Here is a 22,819-nt window from a genome sequence, read left to right on the forward strand (position 1 = left end):
TTTTTATAAAATAATTTTTTTTGTAACCCTGAAAATACTCACATATGATATATACTAAAAAAGAAAAATGACAAAGCATTGTGTTCACTTAAAAAAAAAAGGAAATGTAAATAATATGTACTGAAGGATAATAAAATTGATAAATAAACATATAAAATAAAACAAAAGGTCAAACGAAGCAAATAAGAGAAAGAGAAAAGTTGTGTTGTAAAAAAAAAAAAAAAAAATTTTTTTCTTTTCCATTGTTTTCTTTCGAATGAAACGATCTCGAACCAATCAAGCTTCATTCTCAGATACTAAGCCACAAACTTCCAAAAAAGTATAAATACAGGTTGAATTTTGTTTAACAAAATCAATTTTTTCACCTCTTTTTCCGCTAAACTTTTTTTTCTAAAAATGTCTGGATTTAATATTGCTACACCCTCCATGACTACGCCTGCTATGCAGACACCTTCTATTCAGACACCTTCTATACAAACACCTTCCATTCCAACTCCTCTTCATAATTCAACACCATTTGCACTTCCATCCACACCTGCTCCTAATGACGCACCTACACCCAGTAGTAGAGATGCCAATCCTTATGCTGTAGCTGGTATTACTCCTACTCTACAGTAAGTTCTAAAACAGTGTAAAGCAATGTATATTTAAAAAAGGGTTTTCAGAAATATTGTTGCAACTGTCAATTTGGATTGTCGTTTAGATTTAAAAACTATTGCTCTTCATGCACGTAATGCAGAGTACAATCCAAAGGTATAATTGTGGGGAAGAACTCGTTGTTTTTTTTTCTCCTAAACAATAGAGTGTCTATAGCGTTTTGCAGCTGTTATTATGCGTATTCGTGAACCAAAGACAACTGCACTTATTTTCGCTTCTGGAAAGATGGTAGTGACAGGTGCTAAATCAGAAGATGATTCCAAGTTGGCTGCTCGTAAATATGCTCGTATTATTCAAAAACTAGGCTTTCAAGCCAAGTTTACAGATTTCAAAATTCAAAATATTGTGGGTTCTTGTGATGTCAAGTTTCCTATCCGTCTTGAAGGTTTAGCTTATTCTCACGGTCACTTCAGTTCTGTAAGTTTTTTTTTTTTTTTTTTTTTTTTTTTTTTTTTCGTTTGAGTGATCCTAACCCAAATGTTAGTATGAACCTGAATTATTCCCTGGTCTTATCTATCGTATGGTAAAACCAAAGATTGTGTTATTAATCTTTGTCTCTGGCAAAATTGTATTAACTGGTGCCAAAGTGAGAGAAGAAATTTATCAAGCTTTTCAAGCAATATATCCTGTACTTACTGAATTCCGTAAACCTTAAAAATTTGTAAGAAAGAAAAATGAAAAAAAGCGTTATCATAGGGTGGAGTTTCATTTACTATCCCCTCTCACTTCTCCCGATCCCCCCCTCCCCCTTATTTATCCTTCTTACGTGTGTGTATAAAGTTTTAACCTCCCCTCTTCCTCAATTAACCTTCTCTTTTACGATAAAAAAATAACCTTTTTTATGATTAAAAAAAAAATTGTATAATAATAACAATAAAAAAAACATTAAAATATTTACTGGAATTTTATTTTATTTTACAATACATTCCATACTTTATTATTTACATGTATACAAATATGAATTGTTTATTAGCATGCCTTCTTTGTAAATGAAATCAACCTGATGCATATAACGCATGGGACTCATCTTGTTCAGGAGAGAAAACTATAATGAGATTCCCCATCATCTCTTTCATACGATTCTAATCACAAGGATAAGTAGGGATGTGTTCAACACGGGGTGAGGAGAAGGAGAGAGAAGGGATAAAGATCCCTACAGAAACCCTTGGCGTTCTCAAGGGCATCTATAAAAGATACCAGTAAAAAACTATGAGCAAAAGAGATTCAGTGTGAAGGGAGGGGAGGCAGCAGTCAGAAGATGAGGATATCCTGCTGATTCATAAAGAATTCATGTGAATCTTGGCTACAAGCCAAAGAGATAATGTGAATGAGGTGTTGCTGAGCTAACAAAGATCCGTCTGTTCATGTTTTCTGTTTGATAAATGTAAACATAGACCAATTGTCACCCACTTGGTCTTCACAGGCTTTCTTTACAGCCTTTGGTTGTCTTTCAAGGTGAGAAGAGGTTCTTTTTTTAAAGTTGCTGATGTGACTATTTTTACTCTGAGGATTTCTCTTTGAACAAGAATAGAATTGTCTGATTCTTGTGAATACATGTGATTCAAGCATCTCGTTGTAAGTGTCTCATTGGATCAATTATTAAAGTTTGACAGTTGGCTCTTATCCCCCCCCCTTCTTTTTATTTTGGAAACTGTGTTTATCGGACCATGAATAATTTGACTGGACTGTTCTTTGGAGAGAAGAGAGAGAGAGAGAGGGGGGGCCCTTTATGGAAAAAGATTTTTTTTTTTTCATTAGAAAATGTTTAATTCATTCGTACGTTCACCCGTTCTTATCTGTACAAGTCGTTTACATACAACACGTATTCTTTTCAACACAGCTGGTATGCACACGATTGACAATTTACTCTTTAATATTAATATGATATCATAGTCAATGCCAGAATAGCTTCATCAGCACCAAAGGGAACAACATTAAAAGGCATTCAATTTTTGAAAGACGGTAAAGATCCTGTTGCTCTTGACGACTCTGAATACCCTGATTGGTTGTGGGATTTATTGGATGAGAAGAAGTTGAAGCAAAAGAGTACCAAACCTTCCAACCGTCAATATCACAGAAAACAAAACCGAGAGGCTATCAAGGCATCCAACTTTATGAAGGACAAAAAGAATTAGGATTTTTATAGAATAAAAGTGTTGTGTATTATATGTTTAGTTAATAAAAAGTATAGGTGTTTTGATTGTGATGGGCTTTATGGGTTGAAGCAGCTTTGATCAAAGGCAAAACACATTTTTGTCCTGAATTACAGGCTATGAGTGCGTCTTTGGTCAACATCATGCGTAAAAGGAATAGTGTATGTTATTTGAGAGACAACTGTCAATTTGGTTTTATAAGACAAACGCTTTATATAAAAAGATTCTATTGATAAAAAGCATTTGAAAACTTTTTTTCCCCTACCCAAACACTATACAAGATATGCTTTCATCTTGCACTCATGATTTGTTGTAGGTATTTAATTGTATCAACAACACAGTGACCTTTCTTCCACTCGCAACACTCAAAGCCTCCCACTTGTGATCCCTATCGTCTTGAGTTTATCGAACCAGGTTTTGATGATAAACCAAAAGTGAGACTGGTACCATGTGTATGAACTCTGGCAAATTCCTGTTTTCATATCGCCCAAGAAGAGACTCTACTACATATTTCACCCAGTCATGATCGAATTGTTTCCGTTTTGTTTTTGTATCATCAATTCTTGTCTTCAATCAATTCCAGATCTTTGGCTATTTCCTTGCTTTTCATTGTTTTCAGATACAAGTCAACTGACTACAATATTTTTATTTGATCATAAAATAATCAAATCGTACTTTTCTTTCAAGGATCAGTAAAATAGAGCCTTATAAACAGTATCCGCAGTTAAATATACTAACCAATAAACAGTTAAAACAAATTGACCACATACATTTAACAGCAGTTTGATTATCCTTGTCTTTTTATTTAACAAAAAAAAAAAAAAAAAAAAAAAAAAAAAAAAAAAAAAAAAAAAAAACTTAACCCATCTTGTTTATTCCGACCATTTGCAACATTTATACACTGATCCACATCCAGTCAATCTAAAAGTGTTCACTATCAAATAGTACTCTAAAAGAATGAGGAGGGAAAAAAAAAAGAAGTTGATCAAGCTAGATAGGATAGTCTTGTACACTTGATATTGAAGTATTTTATAAATGGTCTCTATTGATCTTGTACTTTTATAAAAAATGTCTTGTCTGAAAGAACACACTTTCTATCTGAATGAGAGATAAAAATATCGCTCAACATCTGAATTTCTAGTCAAAAAAAAAGTATAGAGTCTCATTGTATTCAACAGATTTCTTTGTCTATCACGTATTTTAATATTAAAAAGAATAAAATTAAGTTTCTATACATTCTGTTATGTTTTCATAAAAAGGAAATTTAGGCCCACTATGAATGAAATAGATAAATGAATACAAAGGTTAGAGAATAAAAGAAGATGGACTTACCAAATCACGAAGATACTTTTTGCTTGCTATCCAACTAAACAGGGTTTTATTTGCTTCAACTACATCCATCTGTTGATGATTCACAAGGATCTCGACCAGTGCATCTTGAACATCCTTTGCCATTCCTTTAGCATCACCACAGACATAGATGGCAGCGTCCTTGTTGATGATCAAATCAAACAACTGAGCCGAATCTCTCCTTATCAAATCTTGCACGTAGACCTTGGGAGAACCATCTGAAGCGCGACTTTCGGCCAGGGCCAAGTGTGTGATGGTCCCATCCGCTTCAAATTCACGGATTTCCTTTTCAAACAAAAAGTCCATCGACCTGTTTCTGAATCCGTAATAGACATGAACAGGACCAAAGGCCTCCCGGATCTGTCGCTCAGGATGGGATCCGACGCCACCCATAGACAAACGAATCTTGCGCTGCATCTGTCGATGCTCCAGAAAGCCAATGAAGGGGGCAATGCCTGTGCCTGGACCGATCAAGATCAAGGGGCGTTCGGTTTCGGCAGGCAAGGTAAAGGCATTTGCGTTTTGTCGGAGAAAGATGGGAATCTGGATCGTCTTGTCCATGGTGATTTCAACATTCGTAGGTGTCGTCCGACTGGGCACTCTCTCTGTCACTCTGTCCATCCAGGGCGTCGCGACACCCTTGCGCTCCACATTTCCACGCGTGATGTATTCGACCACGTTGAACGCAAAACGAATCTTGCCGTTTCTCTTCAGAGGCGAGCTGGAGATGGAGTAGAACCGAGGCAGGTGGGCCGGCAAGAGATCCAGGACACGTTCAATCGGTGGCTGACAGGATGGGAAGGTCTCGAGGATGTCAAGCAAGGTAGGACATTCGTCACGGATAGCGTTAAAAGCAGCAGTGCCTTGCTTGCTGCAGATGTACATCAAGCTTAGTTTTTCTTTGGGGTCAGAGGTATGGTCCGCAAGCATCCTAAAGAATGCTTTTCTTGGTTGACTTGTCAAGTCGACAGCATAGCGGAATAGTTCGAGCAAGGTGGCACTGGATGCATGTTGCAGATGAGAAGGCAAGTTACCACCTTCTATTTTATAGAGATCATTGTTGGCCTCTTCTAGTGGAATCGACAAACGGTGGAGGATTGCCTGAACGAGGTCTTCATCGTTAGGCGCCACGACCCCAAAGGCATCTCCTGGTTCATAATCGACCCCTTCGCCCACATCAAGTTCTACTTCCAACGTACGCTTCACAGCATCCGCGCTGGACAGACAAGAGACCATGGTCACAGGAGCATAGCTGATGGGAGCAGGTGTAGCTACAAATGCAGGCACCTCCTTTCTGTCCTCTTGCTTTCTCTTATCATCCAGTCGGGTCAGTTTGACCACAGGCACAGCCACCCGTGGCAGGCCGGTCAATTTCGCACCAGGCGCCAGCCCTTCCAAGCTGATCTGAAGAGGAGAGCCTCTTTTGAGGGGCTCTGTCGGTGGAACGACTAACGAATGGTCCAGTTTGGCATATTTTTCTACAGGCTCTGGCAGGCTCTCTTTACGGTTCTTCATCGAATAAGGATCGATCTGAAGCTCGGTCATTTCCTTTTCAATTTGCTTTTCTGCTTCAATGCTGTCTTTTATGGATAATTCGGATTTTTGAACTAAAACAGTCGGTAAAACCTCCCATAATTTCTCAATCCATGGATCCACCGTTTCTTCTAGACTACAGTAAGAGTGAGACAAGTGACCAATCAAACACATTCATGTACCCTTCTGCATCGTCCGCTAAGCCCTTTTCATAAAATACAGTAGCACCTAAATCCTTCAACTTTTTTTCCAGACGCTTTCCTGTGTTGTTAAAGTTGGAATAGTTGCTATCGCCCAATCCCAAAACAGTAAACTTGGCATGTTTGAAATATGTCTTGTCTTTGTTACGGCGAAGGAATTTCCAAAACTTTAAAGAATTATCAGGGGCATCTCCGTCACCTGTATTTGAACAGACAAGAATGAGAATGTCTGTGGTTTGAAGTGGTGCCTTTTTATATCAATAGTGTCAGCTGTCTCTACTTTTTTTTTTTTTTTTTTTTTCTTTTTTACTTGTTCATAATCGTCCATGACAAAGCACTGGCCCGTATAGCCTTTCTTGGAAGCTTCTGTGTGAATGTTCTTTGCGATCCATTCTGCATTGCCTGTTTGCGATCCCCAAAGGATAAGATAAGACAGTGAAAGATCTGACATGGTGATTAGATAAAAAAAAAAGAAAAGGAAAAAAAAGGGGGTGCCTTTTATGCTGAGTATAAATAGAGAAGAGATAAAAATGAAAAATGATTAGCTCTCAAGGTTCTTTTACTAATACATCATTAACCAATGGAATTCGCACAGTTTCGTATTGCCCGCCCCACAGACAAATTTGAAAAGATCAAAGAATTTTATGGTGAAGGTTTAGGATTAGAATTGATTGGTTCGTTTGAAGGACATGAAGGATACGATGGTGTTATGTATGGTTTGCCTGATAAAAAGTATCACTTGGAATTTACTACGCATGTGGATGGTAGTCCCTGTCCGGCTCCAACAAAAGATAATTTACTTGTCTTTTATATTCCTGATCAAGAAAAAATTTCTGTTATCATGAATAGATTGAATAGATTAGGATATCATGAAACTGAGCCTGAGAATCCTTATTGGAAGGCAAAAGGCATTACTATTGAAGATCCGGATAAATGGAGAATTGTGCTGATGAATAGTCAATTTTAAAAAAAGGAATAAACAATGACAAGAAAAATATTCATTTTATTATTTACAAGAAAAAAATATACAAAAAAATGATTGGTTTTAATCCATATCTAAATCTTCGTCTTCTTCCATTGGCTCTTCAATGATATAACCTGCTTCACTTTCATGATTACGTATGATCTCTATCGTGCTACCATCAGCCGAAAGTTCCACCTGAGCTACCTCACCATTTCGGATACCGCCATCAATGATCAACTTGGCCAATTGATTCAAGACCTTTTGTTGTATCAAACGATTCAAAGGACGAGCACCAAAGATAGGTTCATAGCCTTGAGCGCCTAGCCATTCCTTTGCAGGTGGAGAGACTTGTAAGGTGATACGACGATCGGCAAGACGTTCTTCGATTTCCTTCAGACGGACGTCGACGATGTTGGTGATGTTGTTTTGAGTGAGACGGTTAAAGATGACGAGTTCATCGATACGGTTGGTAAATTCAGGACTAAAGTGCTTGCGGACCACTTCCATAATTCTCTCCTTGAGCAAGTTGATGTCTTTGTCTTGATGCTGATCCGCCAAGAGACCAGCGCCGAGATTGGATGTCATGACAATGATCGTATTACGGAAATCGATTCTGCGACCCTTGGAGTCATGGATAAAGCCCTCGTCGAGGACCTGGAGGAGAACGTTGGCGACGTCTCGATGGGCCTTTTCTAATTCGTCCAAAAGAACCACCGAGTAGGGCTTGCGGCGAACGGATTCAAACAGACCGCCTTCTTCATGGCCAACATAACCAGGAGGAGCACCGATCAGCTTGGCCACACTGTGCTGTTCCATCAACTCGCTCATGTCGATACGAATCAAAGCACGCTCGTCGTTAAAGAGGAATTCTGCCAGAGTCTTGCAGAGAAGCGTCTTGCCAACACCGGTAGGTCCCAAGAACATGAAGGAGGCCAGGGGTTTATGAGGATCTTGAAGGCCAGCCTTGGACAGACGGATGGCGTCACAGACCGCCTTGATCGCCGCATCTTGACCCACCACATGACGACTGATTTCGCTCTCCATCGCCAACAACTTTTCACGTTCACTCTTGGCCAAGCTCTGAACGGGGATACCCGTCCAGCGAGAGACGACCTCCATGATTTGCTCAGGACGGACGACTTCGGACACCATGACGTCCGCAGGCTGATCGTTGGACAAGTCTTCGCTGATCTTGCGCTGCTTCTCTGCCTGAAGTTCAGCAATGCGTTGTTCGACATCGGGGATAGCATAGTATTCAATATCAGCAGCCGTATCCAGATCATAATTGTTCTTGGCCATGGTCGCTTTTGACTTGAGGTCATCCAACTTTTGCTTTAGGTCACGGATCTCATCCAATCGTCCCTTGGTGAGTTCATACTTCAGCTTCAGTGGCTTCAGCTCCTCGTTTATCCTTGCGATCTCTTCTTGAACGGCCTGCAAACGTTCGTTTGATTCCTTGTTATTCTTTTCCTTGCTCAAAGCCTTGACTTCTATCTCGAGCTGAAAGCGTCTACGTTCGAGAATATCAATCTCTTCCGGTTTGGAGTCTAACTGAACACGCGCATTAGCAGCAGCCTCATCGATCAGATCGATGGCCTTGTCGGGCAAATACCGCGTGGTGATGTAACGGTCCGAGAGTTGAGCGGCCGAGACCAGAGCAGAATCCGTAATCTTCACACCGTGGTAATTTTCATAGCGTTCTTTTAGACCACGAAGGATAGAAACCGTGGCCGGCACCGAGGGTTCACCGACGTCTACCTTTTGGAAACGACGTTCGAACGCCGGGTCTTTTTCGATCTCTCGGTATTCCGTCAGCGTCGTCGCACCAATACAGCGTAATTCACCACGAGCCAGCATCGGTTTCAGCAGGTTAGCGGCGTCCATGGAGCCTTCGCCTTTGCCGGCTCCCAAGACCGTATGGATTTCATCAATAAACAAGATGATGCCCTCTTCCGAATCCTTGACTTCTTTCAAAACTGCCTTCAGACGTTCTTCGAATTCACCACGGTACTTTGCACCCGCGATCAGCGCACCCATGTCGAGCGAGAAGAGCTTGCACTGCAACGACTGGGGCACGTCTCGCTCGATGATTCGACGCGCCAAGCCTTCGACGATCGCGGTCTTGCCCACACCCGGTTCACCGATCAGGACAGGGTTGTTCTTTGTTCTCCTGGCCAATACCCGAATCACACGACGGATCTCATCATCACGACCGATCACAGGATCCAGCTTGCCATGCTGGGCCATCTGGGTGAGATCGATCGCATACTTTGACAGCGCCTCATAGACTTCTTCCGCATTCTTCGAATCCACCCGACGGTTGCCACGCACTTGAGCCACGGCGGCTTCCAGTGCCTTCTTGGTCACCCCAGCCTCTTGCATCGGTCTGAACGAACTGTCCTCGTCGGCCAAGGCCAAGATGAGATGGTCGATCGAGATGAACGTATCCTTTTGGTCCTTCATGTGTTTCTCCGCATGACGTAACAGCTTGCCGGTCTGAGGACTCAGGCTGATCTCTGTCGGTGCTGGATCTTGTGAGGGCAAATGAACCAGCAGCTTCTTGTATCCTCTTTCCACCGCCGTCGTTTCCACACCCGTCTTTTCCAGAATCGACTTGAATAACGGAGTCCCTTCGGTTTCATCAAACAGCGCACACGCAATATGGGCTGGCATGATTTGTGAGTTGCCGAATTCTCGTGCTAGGCTTTGTGCTCTGCCCAGTGTCTTTTCTACTTTATCAGTAAAGTTCATTCCACTCATTGTGTTGTAAATAAATCAGTGATAGATGACTGTGAAAAAAAAAAAAAAAAAAAAAAAAAAAAAATGACTTTCTTTTATAGCTGTCTGTTTTCAGCAAGAGAATTAATGCCTGAGTTTCAATTCGGTTCTGGAATTCAGTGGAAAAAACTCGAAGACACTACAGTGGGGAGGGGTATGAAGCATGAACAGACCTTGGATGCTTACTAAATTTAGATGATTTTTTCTGGAATGAAATTAAACTTTAGAAAATTCCATCGATAAATTCAGACAAACACGTTACTTTTCAGATGGATTCATCATCACATCATAAATGACTTCTTTTCGCAGTTCAATCTATCCTCTCTTAGAAAATCAACGAACTTTTTTTTGTGTGTCTAACAAAGTACATTTGCTTTGCCTAACAATGAAAGCTGTGTCGTTTGAACTGAATTTGGAGTTTTATACAATAAAATAGGGTTGAACGATCGATGGGCAGAGGTTCCAAATGCATGCAGTATTTTGCAAAATGATTGGTGTTTGAGGGTCGATAACTGGTAAAGAAATGGGTAGAAACATAAACAGAATTTGATCATTCAACTTTTTTTTTCCTACCAATACAGTGAGTTATTGACAATATGTCAGAAGGTATGTTTTACGATAGACTAAGGGACGGCATCTACCCGAATGAATGACGATCGATAAACGCACCTAGATCGAATACAGGAACCAAAGGACAACTGAAAGAATCTGTAACTATCAACACCAGAATTGAATTTGAACAACAGAGGGAATGAAAACGTGAAGAGATAGCATGCGCAAGCCTTCTAGATTGAAAAGAAAGAAAAATGCAATACTAAAAGTACCAGGATTCTCTCTCTCTTATTTTTCTAATAACCAAGTTCGATCTCGAGTAATTTTGCTTTATATATGCCAGCCATGAAATAGGGTCTAATCGAACAAGACCATGTGGAAAGGCTTTCTGAGACAAAATTTAATTTTTAGCATGAATTTTTTTTTTTTTTTAAAAAAAAAAAACACACTGTTCTGCATAGGCTCATACTGTATTTGAATGCCTTTTTTTGACCTTTTCTAATTGCTGAAACCTTGAGATTTCTTAAAAAAATGGGATTGTCCATTAGGTTAGGAGCGATGATAGCAAAGCGTCATGGAAAGTAGAGTAAATCGCATCCTTCTCCGCAGTTTGTCTTCCAATTCAATCCACCCGGGATAGAGTAGAGCAAGCCAAGTCAAAGTACCTTACGAGCAAACATATACAACCTCAACCCATCTGTCAAACTCACCACACTGTTCAAGCCAAGCGATCGTAGCATATCCTGCTACAGTCATCCACAAGCTTGAAGCATAAGCATTGCCTCAACTCAATTGATCTATGCAAAGTGGTTTTTTTTATATAAACCGATTGGACGATGCATCCTCATAGTATGTTCAATCCACCTGGATCGGTTGTTTTCATGCTTTCCTATTCAAGCATCATTTTTTTTTTTAAATAAAAATTCTTTTTTCTTTTAAAGCAACGCTTTTTGGAAACGCATAATGAAATTCGGCTTAAATCTTCAAAAGAAAAAAACTCTTGCGACACCCAGACTAGAAAGATCAAGTGCTTTTGGACATCAAAGCGATGATGATGACGAAACTGAAAGAGATCAAGGAAAAAGCAGCCATCAACGAGCAAGAGCCCAGGTCAACCGACAGCTCTCGTCATACAGCACAACCCATAAAAAGTTGCAAGAGGAACATTCAAAAGCCATAGAGCAGGATCCCACCATCTTTGATTACGATGCGGTCTATGACGATCTAAAAGAAGCCGAGAGGAAAAAGAAGGAGGCCACCAAGGGTCCAGCAGAGAAAAAGCCAAAGTACATCAAAGGACTGCTGGAGATGGCAGAGATCAGAAAGAGGGATCGATTGTTGGCCGAAGAGAAAAAGGTGGCAAGAGAAAGAGAAGAAGAAGGTGAAGCGTTTGCAGATAAAGAGGTGTTCATTACAGAAACGTAAATAGAAAAAAAAATAGAAAAAGAAGGAGGCCAGTGACTGACATGCGCATTAGATTCAAAAAACAAAAGGAAGAATTAGAACGAATTGAAAGAGAAGAAAAAGAAAGAGAAGAGAAGGCGGCAAAGAATAAGACGATGGACACATTTTATAAACAAGTACTGGAACGAAAAGAAGCAGAGCATCAAGCCATGTTGAAGGCCTTTGCGGAAAAGGACGAAAAGAAAGACAGGACGACACGGGCGGACGCGGCAGAGAGCACCGATGTCCTGTTGGCCAAGCAAGCCGAAAAGGAAGGAAGGGAGGTGATGCTGAATGACAATAACGAAATTGTCGACAAGCGTCAGTTGCTAGGCGCCGGTCTGAACGTGAAGCCCAAGTTTGGCACGTTTGGATCCCTGGCAGCGTCCGACGAACGGATCAAGGAGCGCATGTCGGAATACGAAGCCTATAAACGAAAGAAGGTGGAAGAATATGAGGCAAAGAGGAGACAAGGAAGAAGCGGTGATGAACGTGAACGGTTGAGTAAAGAGGTGGAGAAACAAATGATGGAAGTCAAGCAAAGAGAGCAAGAAGAAGAAGAAAGAAAGAAGAAGGCATTAGAAGACAAACTGACTGTGAAACGAACGACAGAGGATGCGGCCATGAGCGCAAGAGAACGTTATTTGGCAAGAAAAAAACAAAAATTAGAAGAAGAGAAAAAGAAATGAGAGTGACAATAAAAAAAAAAAGATTTTATGATTCTGCTTCTTTAAGAACAGCATGGTAATTGGCCGTATTACGTTTTAAGATATCCATCACAGGTCCTAATAATCTTGTAAAAGCCAGCTTGCTTAAAGTGACACATTTCAGAGGACCTTCAGCTATTACAGTCGCTGCTCTTGGCTTATCATTCAGTAGAGCAAGTTCTAAAAGTAGATGGGGTGAGTCGTCTTGATCAAAAAAAAAAAAAAAAAAAAAAAACAGCTACAGGAGCTTACCTCCAAAATAATCGCCCTTTTTGAGTTCATTGACCTTTTGCTGTGAGCCATCGGACGCTGATTTATAAAACACGGCTTTGCCTTCTTCGATCAGATAAAAGTTATCGCCCGGCTCCCCTTGCTTCAAGACGACCTGACCGTCGACGAACCGGACGGGCTCCAACGCATCCGCAATCTTGTGAATCTCGGCCGTCTCCAACGACTTGAAGAGGGGCACTTCGCTCAAGAACGTCTCGTGCATCTTTCGTTTCAGCAGATTGCTCTCCATGATCACCGACCGGAACGAGACCCGATCGAGCGCCCAGAGGACGGTGTCTGTGGTGGCCACGATCGTCGCCGCCCGGGGCGCATTGTACAGCAACGCGAGCTCGCCAAAGCTGCCGCCCCGTGTATAGCCCGTCACCTTTTGGTCGTTGACAAAGCAGTCGAGGGTGCCCGAGGACACGATGTAGAAATAATCCCCGGCCGCGCCTTGGTCGATCACGTGGGCACCGGCCGGAAAGCTCCTTTGGTCCATGATCTGGACCACCTCCTGACGCTGCTCTTCCTCGATCGTCTTGAACAAAAAGTGGGAGGTCAGCGAGCTGTGGATCATCGCCTGCTCCGCTTTGGACTTGGGCACCTTTCTGTAGGCCGATCGAACTGTCTGCGGCTGCATCGATTCCGCGCTGACCGAGACCCGTCTGTGCTGTATGTGGCTCTTGAACTCTGGCAGCTCCTGCAGCTCACCGTCTTCCTCCTCTTCCTCCTCTGCCAAAGAGATGGGTTCCGTCGGACCGGTCGTTCCAAATCCCTGTAATCGGCCAGTGTCGCTTGGGTGAACGCCCATGTATTCGTCTACAGACCACCGTTGGTTCACTGTTTGATTCTTTTTCTTATTTACCTTGGTCGATTTGTCTTGTTTTTTCTTTGGAAAGACGTGAATGAAAAAAATCAAAGCAGAATTGAATGACATCTTTGGGTTGGGATGCATTGATTTGCTCTGTCAGTTGTCCTATCAATTCATTGTACTCTTTTGAAAAAGTACTAGGCCTATTAGGAAACTCATTTTGAGACATGTTTAGGGTTAAGAAGGAAGAAGAAGAAGAAAAAAAAAAAAAAAAAAAAAAGAGAAACCAAGGCTTTATGGATTTTATATTTGAATTCAAAACATTCTATTTGACCAACGCTTTTTGAAACACTACAAATCAAAAAGCGAGCATAAAATGCCCATGTTTTCTGTCGATCGAGTAGAGTTCCTCTTGCACCTTTTATCAGTCCCATCTTTCTTGTTTTCATAACCTGCTGTAAACATCAACAAGACATCCAATTTGATTTCTCTGATGGCTCTGACACATCCAACGCGCTTACCAATCTCCCTTTTTCATTCATTGCGTATACGAATTCAAAAGACTCATGTTCGTCCAACCGCTCTTTTCGTGTCCACTCGTGTACACATGAGCACCTCTGATGAAATCCAAAATTTAGAATATCCATCCATCCTCCCTTTGACATTTTATCAAACAATGAAAATCCAAACGATTCTTTTTTTTAGGACGCGTCACATCCACCAGGCAAGAGGAGACACTGAAGACGACTCTCCTCAGACACTCTGCTTTCTATCGCATGTCCCCGTCTTATCTCCTCATGTTGGCTCTGACTGGATGGATCAGAGGATGCCAAAAAAAAAAAAAAAAAAAAAAAAAAAAAAAAAAAAAAAAAAAAAAAGAGAGAGCCCAGATGACTTTCATTTCCTCAAAAGAGAGCCTCAAGTTCTTAGCGAGCACCCAATGTTCGTACACTTCCTTGGATGATACACGAGCCATGGTCAAGAGGGACAAGAGGCCATCGTTCTCGGGTCAACATGGGTTTGTGTTCAGGTTGAATCGATCTATAGTATCTAGGATCAATCATGCGATACGAAAGGGTTCTATTCATTGGAGGCTCCAAGACGTGATTCAACACGCCTGTCAAGTACTCATTTTGGGATTCATACCAGCCCAAGGCGTTTGGTTCTTTTTTTTTTTTTTTTTTAGGATTCATGACTAGCCAGATTAGTTGATGGATTGGATGACATGAATCGCGGGGTATGACGTGTGGAAGGGTGGATGTATGTTGTGTGTGGGTCGTAAGGGACGGTTTATCTTTTAGCCATGACAATAGAATGGAAACAAGTTGAAAAAAGTATCTGATTTCACTAGCGTACTTTAACAACTCTTTTCATTTGCAGAAATAAAATCCTGCGCTTCCACTCTCAATTTATCAGATGTTTGAAAATACCACTCATTTATTTGAATAATTTTGGACACTTTTTTTTTTTATAGATGAAAATTTTAATGCTTATTAAAACTCATCAAAGAGTATAAGGATTAAGAGCGATACAAGTTAATTTTGGACACTTGTATGAGGTTAAATTGCCCAAAGAAATCAGAACGAGTTGATCAGATTTTTGAAACCAACTTGCCCAGCATTTCCATAATAAATTGTCCACTTTTAAGAAAATAATTTGGCCAATTATTAAAATGATTACAAAGGTTCTTTATTTAGGGAATACATCGAGTGAGTGCTGGATGAAATTTTGTATGCGTCCAACAGGAAAATTTTACCTCGCTGCCTTAAATAACTTGCAAGTGTTTCTGCATCTGTCAATTCACCTCTTCTGATGCGGTTCTTCAACACTTTCCAAAACAACTCGATAGGAATGGATTCAGGCGAATAAGGAGGAATGTAAATGATATATAGCTCCTCTCTAAGATGGTGTGGTAAAAAAAAACATCAGGAGGATGGATCGGGACATTATCCACAGACGTAGCTATCTCTTATTAAGAAACAAAGGATCAGACTCTATCCATCACAGTTGCACTCTCGACATTCAGTTTACTGTCATGAAGATGGCAGGTGAACACCAAGAGACCAGAGATATTTATGCCTGATCAGTAAATTTGGAGGTTTTATTGATCATTGAAGAGCTAGAGAATATCGCGGTGCAGTCTGCTAATTTGGAGTTATCAGAGTGGCACAGTTGCGATAGCAATGAAGATGCTGTAAAAGTATCAGAATTAGATTCCAAGGAGGGAGCTGCATAAAGAAGATAGCCCGGAAGATGATTCCATGGGCGACTAAGAGCATGTGTCTATAGCGCTTGAGGATCGTAATTCCACGAGACGTAATTCGGGAGGAGGTAAATAGGTTTCGATGATGAGGACCCCAGATCTGATCTCTCCAGTGGAATGATTGTGGTGATAGAGACCGTTCGATTGGTTGCTCTCAGGCTCGAGGTGGAGCGTCTGCGGGATTGAGTTGAGAAGGAACGTAGAGAGTTGAGGTTTGAAGGTAGTCCAGAAAACAATGATCCCCTATCTCTAAATTTCTGGATATACTAAACTCCTAGTTGTGATAAAAGTAGTTTGGAGACATAGCGGACGTGACTTGTCTGGAGTGTTATGTAATTGATAAGAAGGTTTTCTATGATCGTGTTCCATTATGTTATATGATTTGCTTAATAGAACCAAGATCTTTACGGAATTAGTAATTTCCTGCCTTGCTTAAAATTGGATCATCTTTTATAAAAGGAAATAAAGCGTGAATATAATACTTGGTAAGAACGCGTCATTTAAAGATAGTACTGAAACATGTACTTATTATAGCTGCTATTATCATCAATAGGATGGCTTTATAACACAGGGTGGGATCGCCCGTGATAAGGCCCTTTTTCACGCATGGTTTCTGCAACATCTTGATATCTCCACAATTGTGAAATCCAACCCTTCAGATAGGATTGAATTTAAAAAACAAAATAAAACACAAAAAGACAATAGTAAAATGTTCAGACGAACTGTTATCTAAAATTATCTTTCAGAATATCTTTTGTCGATTCTCTTTATTACACTACCTACTTGTACTTTTGATATCTGAGTTACTGAATCAGAAACTAAGACATTGATCCTAATAATACCAATAGTCTTTCTATGATAATATCAACAGTCTTATCATGAGTCATCAGTAGCTCATCCATTTCCTATCCGTTACTGAAACGTTTCAGATTTCAAATCTAGCCAGTGTAATAGGACAATTATATACTCAGGCTGTTAGATCGTTGATCTATAATTAACCTATTTCTATTATTATGTAAGCTTGTATGTGTATACAACAACCATCTTCACCCCTCAAGTGTTGCTGCTTAGGATTAACATTGATTCGCCTAAACAAACTGTCCCACTTGACTTGTCTAGTAAAATAAGCTTTGATACTGTACGATGAGTGAGATACATTGTTTTATTCATATGAGGTATATTATATAAAATAGGTTGGTAATAGAAAGAAATAGGATTTATTCCTTGCTGGGCTTGGCACGAAAGTATGCAGACTTTGCACTTTTTGAACTGTTGTCACTACTAAAGAGACCATGATCTTTTCCAATTTGGAAAAAAAAAAAATTCCCAATCCATTTTATCCTTATGTTTTCTAACCGAATCAATAAAGGCCCAATTGAGATTGTTGTGTTTGGGAGCAGGGGGGGGGGGAAAAGTCGCGACGAGATGTGGAAGACGATGAGGAGCCTACCGACTCCAATGAAGTGGTCAAAGGTTCAACTGTCATAGGTTGCTTACGATCTATGTCATTCACATAAAGGATCCCATCATCCAAACATCCGGCCGTCCTTTTCCTTGATTCAGGGTCCTTCACATCTTCCAACAACCTCTTGCTTGCCTTGGAAAACTGAGAGTTTGCTTGGTGACAGACTTGCTGTCATACCACAAGGAAATGTTCGTATGCTTGGATATCAGTACCAAAAATATCTTTTGCAAGAGCAAAGAGTTGCTGGATGATCGGGTCTTGTCTGTGTTGCATTGCTATTAATGATAGCTTTTGCTCGATCAAAAGGTGGGCAACAACTCATGGGTGAAGTGGTTGCGTGTTTAGATAGGCGTGGATACTACTACCCCCATTAAACAAATGAAAAGACTTGGCCCAACCTGGGGCAGGGTCATTGTACGGCGAATGGAAATTCCAAATTTTGATTTGTTTCCATATCAATCCTATCTTGAGTAGTGCTGTTGATGCAAACTACTATTACTACTACGATGGGTGCGACAGGGTACTCTTTTAAAATTTGAAGACAGTATTCATTTACCCTTAAATAAAATTTCACGTTCATCGTGTGCTGGACTTGTACTCGTATAGGAGAAAGATCGCGGTCTCTATGACTTATGGGTGCATATACAACGTTTGATTTCATTCAATTCGCTCATTCAGTGGGGTACGGCCATGTACTTTGTCACACATATTTGAAAACAGCCGTAATAGTTTCAGGATAATAATAAAGAATAAACTTTTTCACATTTCCCTCATCACGCGTCTTGATAAAAACCACAGATGATATGGACACGAACAACGTCACCAACATCAGTGATGATTTGAAGTATTGTAGTATCTGACATATCATACGAGTACATGAAGCAGTCATTCTTTTTGTTATGAGCACTTTTCGTGCGATTCCTTTACCAGCGATGGCAAATAGATTGTAAAAGTAGTTGACAATTGCATAGTGCTTGTTCCTGTCCGGATACTGCTAAGCTTTGCACATATCTTCTTGACAAGTCGTATGACACGCATTCCTTTTCTCTTTGTGCTTTTCCTTGGTTGAGCCACTTTCTGATGACTTGCCAGATGTTGAAGACAGCTGCGATATGGATGAAGCAGAAAACTTTTGTCTTGCTGAATATCTTGAAAATAGTCAGAAATATCACAACTCGCTTGACAACATCTATCAGCAGGAAATGAGCAAGATCAAGTCTGGTATGCATATGCATCCATTGAGTGAAATGGAAGACGCCATGAAGAGATCTGTTGCCAATACCAGTGATGTTGATGAGAGCTCTGCCTCTCTTCCTCCTAGACAAAGACAACAATTTTTTTTTGTCATATAATATTATGAAAATAAAACTTCAAGTATCAAGTAGAATATTTTTCATTTTTTCCCTGTGACTAGCATTGATCGTTGGTCATTTAGATTTATTCTTTTTTTCAGTAAAGCGACCCCATGGAGGGTGGAAATACAGTCTTTTTTACTGCTTTCTCTATAAAAAGAAATACAAATCACTATGGTTCATTCTTTATTAAAAAAAAAGGTTCAAGTGTGATATGAAAAGAAATTTTCTGAATCCCCTCCCCCTTCTCAACCGATATTAAAACATATGTTTTGTTCCATCAAAATAATGTGGCATGTCCTTTTTAAAGAAAAAAAAAAGGGGGGGGTTCAATTTTGTAAAAATGACAATGAAATGAGAGTATTCAAATGTATTTAGCTGCAGTCATACACCAGTTCACTTTTTTTTCTCGTTTGGTATTCACTGAAACCGAGTAAGGGGATTAATTTCTATCAACAGGTTGAGCAAAGAGTATCCAAAAAAGAATGACAAGTCTCAGTTGTAGACACCATGGAATAGAGGAAGCAAATGAACAGTCCTTTTATTGTCTGTATTGTTGAAAGAGGACAAAGAAAAGAGAGAAGGGGGGAAGTGTGCCTGTCCTTTCTGTAAAGTGTTTTCATAAACAGCCATTCTTATTCAACAATCGCATGTGCATTTGTTTGAATAACAAATGCACCCTTTTCTTCTTATTTCTCACTGATAAAACCGTGCATTCTTGTTTATAAAAAAGGACTTGATTTGCTTTGAGTGGACACAATAGAGAGTCAATGCTTTATTCTTGTCATGAAACAAAAGACCCCCCTCGAGTTGAATCCATTGAGGGAACCAAGGGTCATGCTTGCAGTGACGAGGGAAGGATTGAATAAGTTGATTGTATTTCTTTATGCAATCAACCCTGGATCGTGTAGGAATGAATGCTTTTGCCCCCCTTTTTTTTCATGTCATTACCAAATAAGACATGAGATAAGAGTACATGTGGGCATCACCAGGAGACAATCCCTTTCTCCTCCTCTTCTTTACCCTTTTTTTCACTACTTTGGGTTGACATTGGCGGGCTTTTTATTAAGCCAATGACAGATTGGATTGAACGCGCGTGTAGAAAGAGATGGGTGAGATGGAATAGAAACACACTTCCTCTCCTTCAAACCAGTCTAGGCTGCTACTTGCAAAAAAAAAAAAAAATAAAAACAATTTTCTTTATTGAGGACATACGAATGATGCGTTTATCATTGTTATTCAGTCACTAGGAAAATGAAGGCTCGAGTTAACCTGTGAATCAAAAGAGTGTTTTAAGGAGGGAGCAGTAAACATCTTGCTCTCCTTAGATCTTATGGCATACACTTTATAGACGCTTGCTATATTTTAAATGTGACGATAGATGCATACATGCTAATAACTGTATTCTTTTCATCTACAAATCATCACTGAGGACAGTAACATCCATCTCTGACTGTAAATCTTCCTAAGAAGACCGCATCATAAACATACAAAAAAAAAAAAAAAGAAGGCCATGTTTTGATAGTGGATGAAACAGCCAAGCCTCATTTCATTCTTTGCCTTACGCTGACATCCGTACGTTTTGTTACAAACAATCCTATTTTGATATTCAGAAACGAGTGTGCTTGTAAACGTTTTGCCTTGAAATGAATTGCGCTAATTATAGTGATCATAAAAGAGTGATTTATGTGTTGTAACCATCTTTTAATATGTGTGACATGAGCCACTGGGTTCGTTACTCGTGTCACACAAACTAGCCAAGATGCCACAACAGAATCCACTGCGGAATGGGTCACTGGTTGAAAGAAAAAAAAACTTGGCGTTTTTGAAGAGTGTGAATGATCCTGCTGTGTAAGATGATAAACAAGTCTATTTATAGTACATTTGTTTACACAAAAAGCGTTTGATTCGCTTGCACATCACGAACAAAAACAAACCAGCTCAGCTTTTCAAGTAAGATTGTATTCTACTTTTTTCTGGGTCGATGTCCATCCAAAGTAGATATGCCATTAGCTATCACTCGTACCTTGTTCATTCAACTCCAAGACAAAACCTCGTCTTTAAATGGCATCAGGAGATCATGGCTCTCTATTGATCGGGTCAGCAAAAAAAAAAAAAAAAAAAAAAAAAAAAAAAAAAAAATATAAAAAGCCCTTCTTTTTCTGCTTTTCTTTCTTTTTTATCTTCTTTTTCTAAATCATGAATACTGAACGTGCAGCTACACCACCCTTAGATGAATATACCATAGCTCATGAATTCAACAATTACACAAAGAAATCAAGACATGGACACGGCAAAGATGTTGTGGATGAAAATGATGTTCGACAAGTGGCTGGATGTGTACCGATTGATGTAGAAAATCAACGTGTGCTGCTGATTTCCAGTCGAAAAAACAAAGATGCCTGGGTTTTGGTAATGTGTGAAAAAGAGAAAGAAAACCAGTGACTGACGCTACTATAGCCCAAGGGAGGTTGGGAGCAAGACGAAACTCAGCAACATGCCGCTCAAAGAGAAACTTGGGAAGAGGCCGGTATCAAGGGCACCATTGTCAGACAGCTCGGTGTGTTTGAAGAACGAACGAACAAGAAGAGAAAGCTAAAGGCCCATCACTGGATATTTGAGATGCACATTGAAGAAGTCGTCAAAAAGTTTCCAGAGAGAAAGAAGCGAGAGAGAAGATGGGTAAGTCCGTTTGAAAAAGGTGGTGCGATCATTAACCATCCCATAGTTTACACTGCAGGAAGCCTTGATCGCTACCAAAACACATCGCTATCTTCAAGAAGCCTTGTTACAATCCAGTCTAAATCCGGCCGTCGCTGCTCAACAAGCAAAAACGGCCATCGTCAAAGAAACACCTCCTTCACCTCGCGAATCCATCAGTGACGCAGTGGACGAAAAGAAATTGCACGAGAAACTTGCTGAATTTGAAAAAAGCCCATCTTTCCTTTTACCTCTTCTTTCTTAATATCCCCCCTTTCTTTCTTTTTTGTACATAGCACAACGAATAAACAAATGACAACACGTTTGAATCATCTCGGTTATTTAGTGGCTTTGTGTTACATGCTGGACACCGTCATGAATTCACTGCATTCGAATGACCTTGTCCTCTTGATTCATACCAAGCCTATCAACTCCACAAGAGCAAGCCAGCTTGCTTTTTCAAAAAAAAAAAAAAAAAAAAAAAAAAAAAAAAAAAAGGAGGGGAAAAGTGGTGAAGGGACCCTGAGGTGTCTGTTTTGTTTGTGTACAATTTGAAAATAGAAGCCATTTCTATTTTTACTCTTCACTTTTGAAGGTTGCAGAAAATTAATTGACTTGTCCGATCACGTCATGATTTTGATAGCCAGTCTCTCTCTTGCCTGCCTTCTCTCCCTATCCTCTTCCTTTTCTCTTCAACGTATCCTCGCACCGTTCTCTACTCGTCTTCTCCCCTTTGTTTTCACTATGACCGATGTTTTCTACCTCCATGAAATTTAAAACTCCTAAATGAGGTTATGTTCAATGCTTGATGAAAACTCCGTCTTCCTCACGCGTCCGACAGACAGTCGGCTTGAAAGGAATGGGCTGCAGACCAGCGTCGATGGGTTCTCTTTGGGAGATCGGCTGATGTATCTCTTGCTGTCGTCGAACGATGCTGGACCCAACGAGGGTTATGGCTGAGTCTTGGCTGCAGTGATCATGGCATGCTGCACTTACTGATTGAGGTTAGTGTGTGATTGAAAATTAAAAGTTTTCAAAAAACAGGTAGATTGTACTTAAAAAAAAAAAAGACTCATTGACCCACACTGTGATTTGAAATTCGAATGGATCATACAACTCCAGTGATGACATTCTGCATTCTTTTTTTTTTAATCCAGAGTTTGTAATAAGATTTAACTTTTTACCAAAAAAAAGCGGATGGTAGGACAACAACAAAAATAGGTACAAGTGCCAAGTATTTCTTGAACTCTTTGGACACTGTGATGGATGCTGCTGATAAGGATGAATGGCAGACTATAATGTAAACCGTGTTTTCTGTTTTTGATTCTACTGCTGGAAAAAAAAAGAGGGAGTGTTTATTCAAAACAGAGGGTTCTAAATCGGCTCATTCTTTTTTTTTTTCATTCTGTTGAGCAGTTTGGATTGAAGGTAAAGCAGGACACAATGGGTGGATGACAGGGACACGTAACCTCTTTGACAAAGTCTCACTGCCACTTGCTCTGTGGATGAGTGCAAAAAGAAAATCGATTTTGTTTCAACGGATCCATAGGTACCTTTCACTTTTTCATCAGCCATGATACATGGTTTGAATTGCCATCTTTGCTTATCTCCCTCTTCAACC

At 40.1% G+C, this 22,819-nt stretch overlaps 9 protein-coding genes across 9 annotated transcripts; 5 read left to right on the forward strand and 4 right to left on the reverse strand.

The window, feature by feature from the left end:
- Nucleotides 1-396: 396 nt before the first annotated feature.
- Nucleotides 397-1,312, forward strand: RO3G_15549 (TATA-box-binding protein; the record flags this gene model as incomplete). Its single annotated transcript, XM_067670133.1, has 4 exons — nucleotides 397-614; nucleotides 657-753; nucleotides 814-1,074; nucleotides 1,142-1,312. 4 exons carry the CDS (start codon nucleotides 397-399, stop codon nucleotides 1,310-1,312), a joined length of 747 nt encoding a protein of 248 aa, XP_067526234.1.
- A 1,106-nt stretch (nucleotides 1,313-2,418) lies between these two features.
- RO3G_15550 (mitochondrial 54S ribosomal protein mL54) lies at nucleotides 2,419-2,792 on the forward strand (the record flags this gene model as incomplete). The annotated part of the gene is made up of 2 exons (XM_067670134.1): nucleotides 2,419-2,500; nucleotides 2,551-2,792. The coding sequence occupies 2 exons, from the start codon at nucleotides 2,419-2,421 to the stop codon at nucleotides 2,790-2,792; spliced, it is 324 nt and encodes a 107-aa protein (XP_067526235.1).
- A 1,282-nt stretch (nucleotides 2,793-4,074) lies between these two features.
- On the reverse strand, nucleotides 4,075-6,344 carry RO3G_15551 (uncharacterized protein; the record flags this gene model as incomplete). The annotated part of the gene is made up of 4 exons (XM_067670135.1): nucleotides 4,075-4,083; nucleotides 4,143-5,829; nucleotides 5,876-6,141; nucleotides 6,204-6,344. 4 exons carry the CDS (start codon nucleotides 6,342-6,344, stop codon nucleotides 4,075-4,077), a joined length of 2,103 nt encoding a protein of 700 aa, XP_067526236.1.
- A 129-nt stretch (nucleotides 6,345-6,473) lies between these two features.
- RO3G_15552 (uncharacterized protein) lies at nucleotides 6,474-6,860 on the forward strand (the record flags this gene model as incomplete). Its single annotated transcript, XM_067670136.1, has 1 exon — nucleotides 6,474-6,860. The coding sequence occupies one exon, from the start codon at nucleotides 6,474-6,476 to the stop codon at nucleotides 6,858-6,860; it is 387 nt and encodes a 128-aa protein (XP_067526237.1).
- Nucleotides 6,861-6,938: 78 nt separating this feature from the next.
- RO3G_15553 (uncharacterized protein) lies at nucleotides 6,939-9,530 on the reverse strand (the record flags this gene model as incomplete). The annotated part of the gene is made up of 1 exon (XM_067670137.1): nucleotides 6,939-9,530. One exon carries the CDS (start codon nucleotides 9,528-9,530, stop codon nucleotides 6,939-6,941), a length of 2,592 nt encoding a protein of 863 aa, XP_067526238.1.
- Nucleotides 9,531-11,150: 1,620 nt separating this feature from the next.
- On the forward strand, nucleotides 11,151-12,319 carry RO3G_15554 (uncharacterized protein; the record flags this gene model as incomplete). Its single annotated transcript, XM_067670138.1, has 2 exons — nucleotides 11,151-11,608; nucleotides 11,665-12,319. 2 exons carry the CDS (start codon nucleotides 11,151-11,153, stop codon nucleotides 12,317-12,319), a joined length of 1,113 nt encoding a protein of 370 aa, XP_067526239.1.
- Nucleotides 12,320-12,575: 256 nt separating this feature from the next.
- RO3G_15555 (uncharacterized protein) lies at nucleotides 12,576-13,647 on the reverse strand (the record flags this gene model as incomplete). The annotated part of the gene is made up of 2 exons (XM_067670139.1): nucleotides 12,576-13,426; nucleotides 13,473-13,647. 2 exons carry the CDS (start codon nucleotides 13,645-13,647, stop codon nucleotides 12,576-12,578), a joined length of 1,026 nt encoding a protein of 341 aa, XP_067526240.1.
- Nucleotides 13,648-17,317: 3,670 nt separating this feature from the next.
- On the reverse strand, nucleotides 17,318-17,419 carry RO3G_15556 (uncharacterized protein; the record flags this gene model as incomplete). Its single annotated transcript, XM_067670140.1, has 1 exon — nucleotides 17,318-17,419. The coding sequence occupies one exon, from the start codon at nucleotides 17,417-17,419 to the stop codon at nucleotides 17,318-17,320; it is 102 nt and encodes a 33-aa protein (XP_067526241.1).
- Nucleotides 17,420-20,697: 3,278 nt separating this feature from the next.
- Nucleotides 20,698-21,463, forward strand: RO3G_15557 (uncharacterized protein; the record flags this gene model as incomplete). The annotated part of the gene is made up of 3 exons (XM_067670141.1): nucleotides 20,698-20,910; nucleotides 20,959-21,180; nucleotides 21,227-21,463. The coding sequence occupies 3 exons, from the start codon at nucleotides 20,698-20,700 to the stop codon at nucleotides 21,461-21,463; spliced, it is 672 nt and encodes a 223-aa protein (XP_067526242.1).
- Between the last annotated feature and the right edge of the window lie 1,356 nt (nucleotides 21,464-22,819).

This window comes from Rhizopus delemar, genomic scaffold (assembly GCF_000149305.1).
Source record: "Rhizopus delemar RA 99-880 supercont3.16 genomic scaffold, whole genome shotgun sequence".
Classification (NCBI taxonomy): domain Eukaryota; kingdom Fungi; phylum Mucoromycota; class Mucoromycetes; order Mucorales; family Rhizopodaceae; genus Rhizopus; species Rhizopus delemar.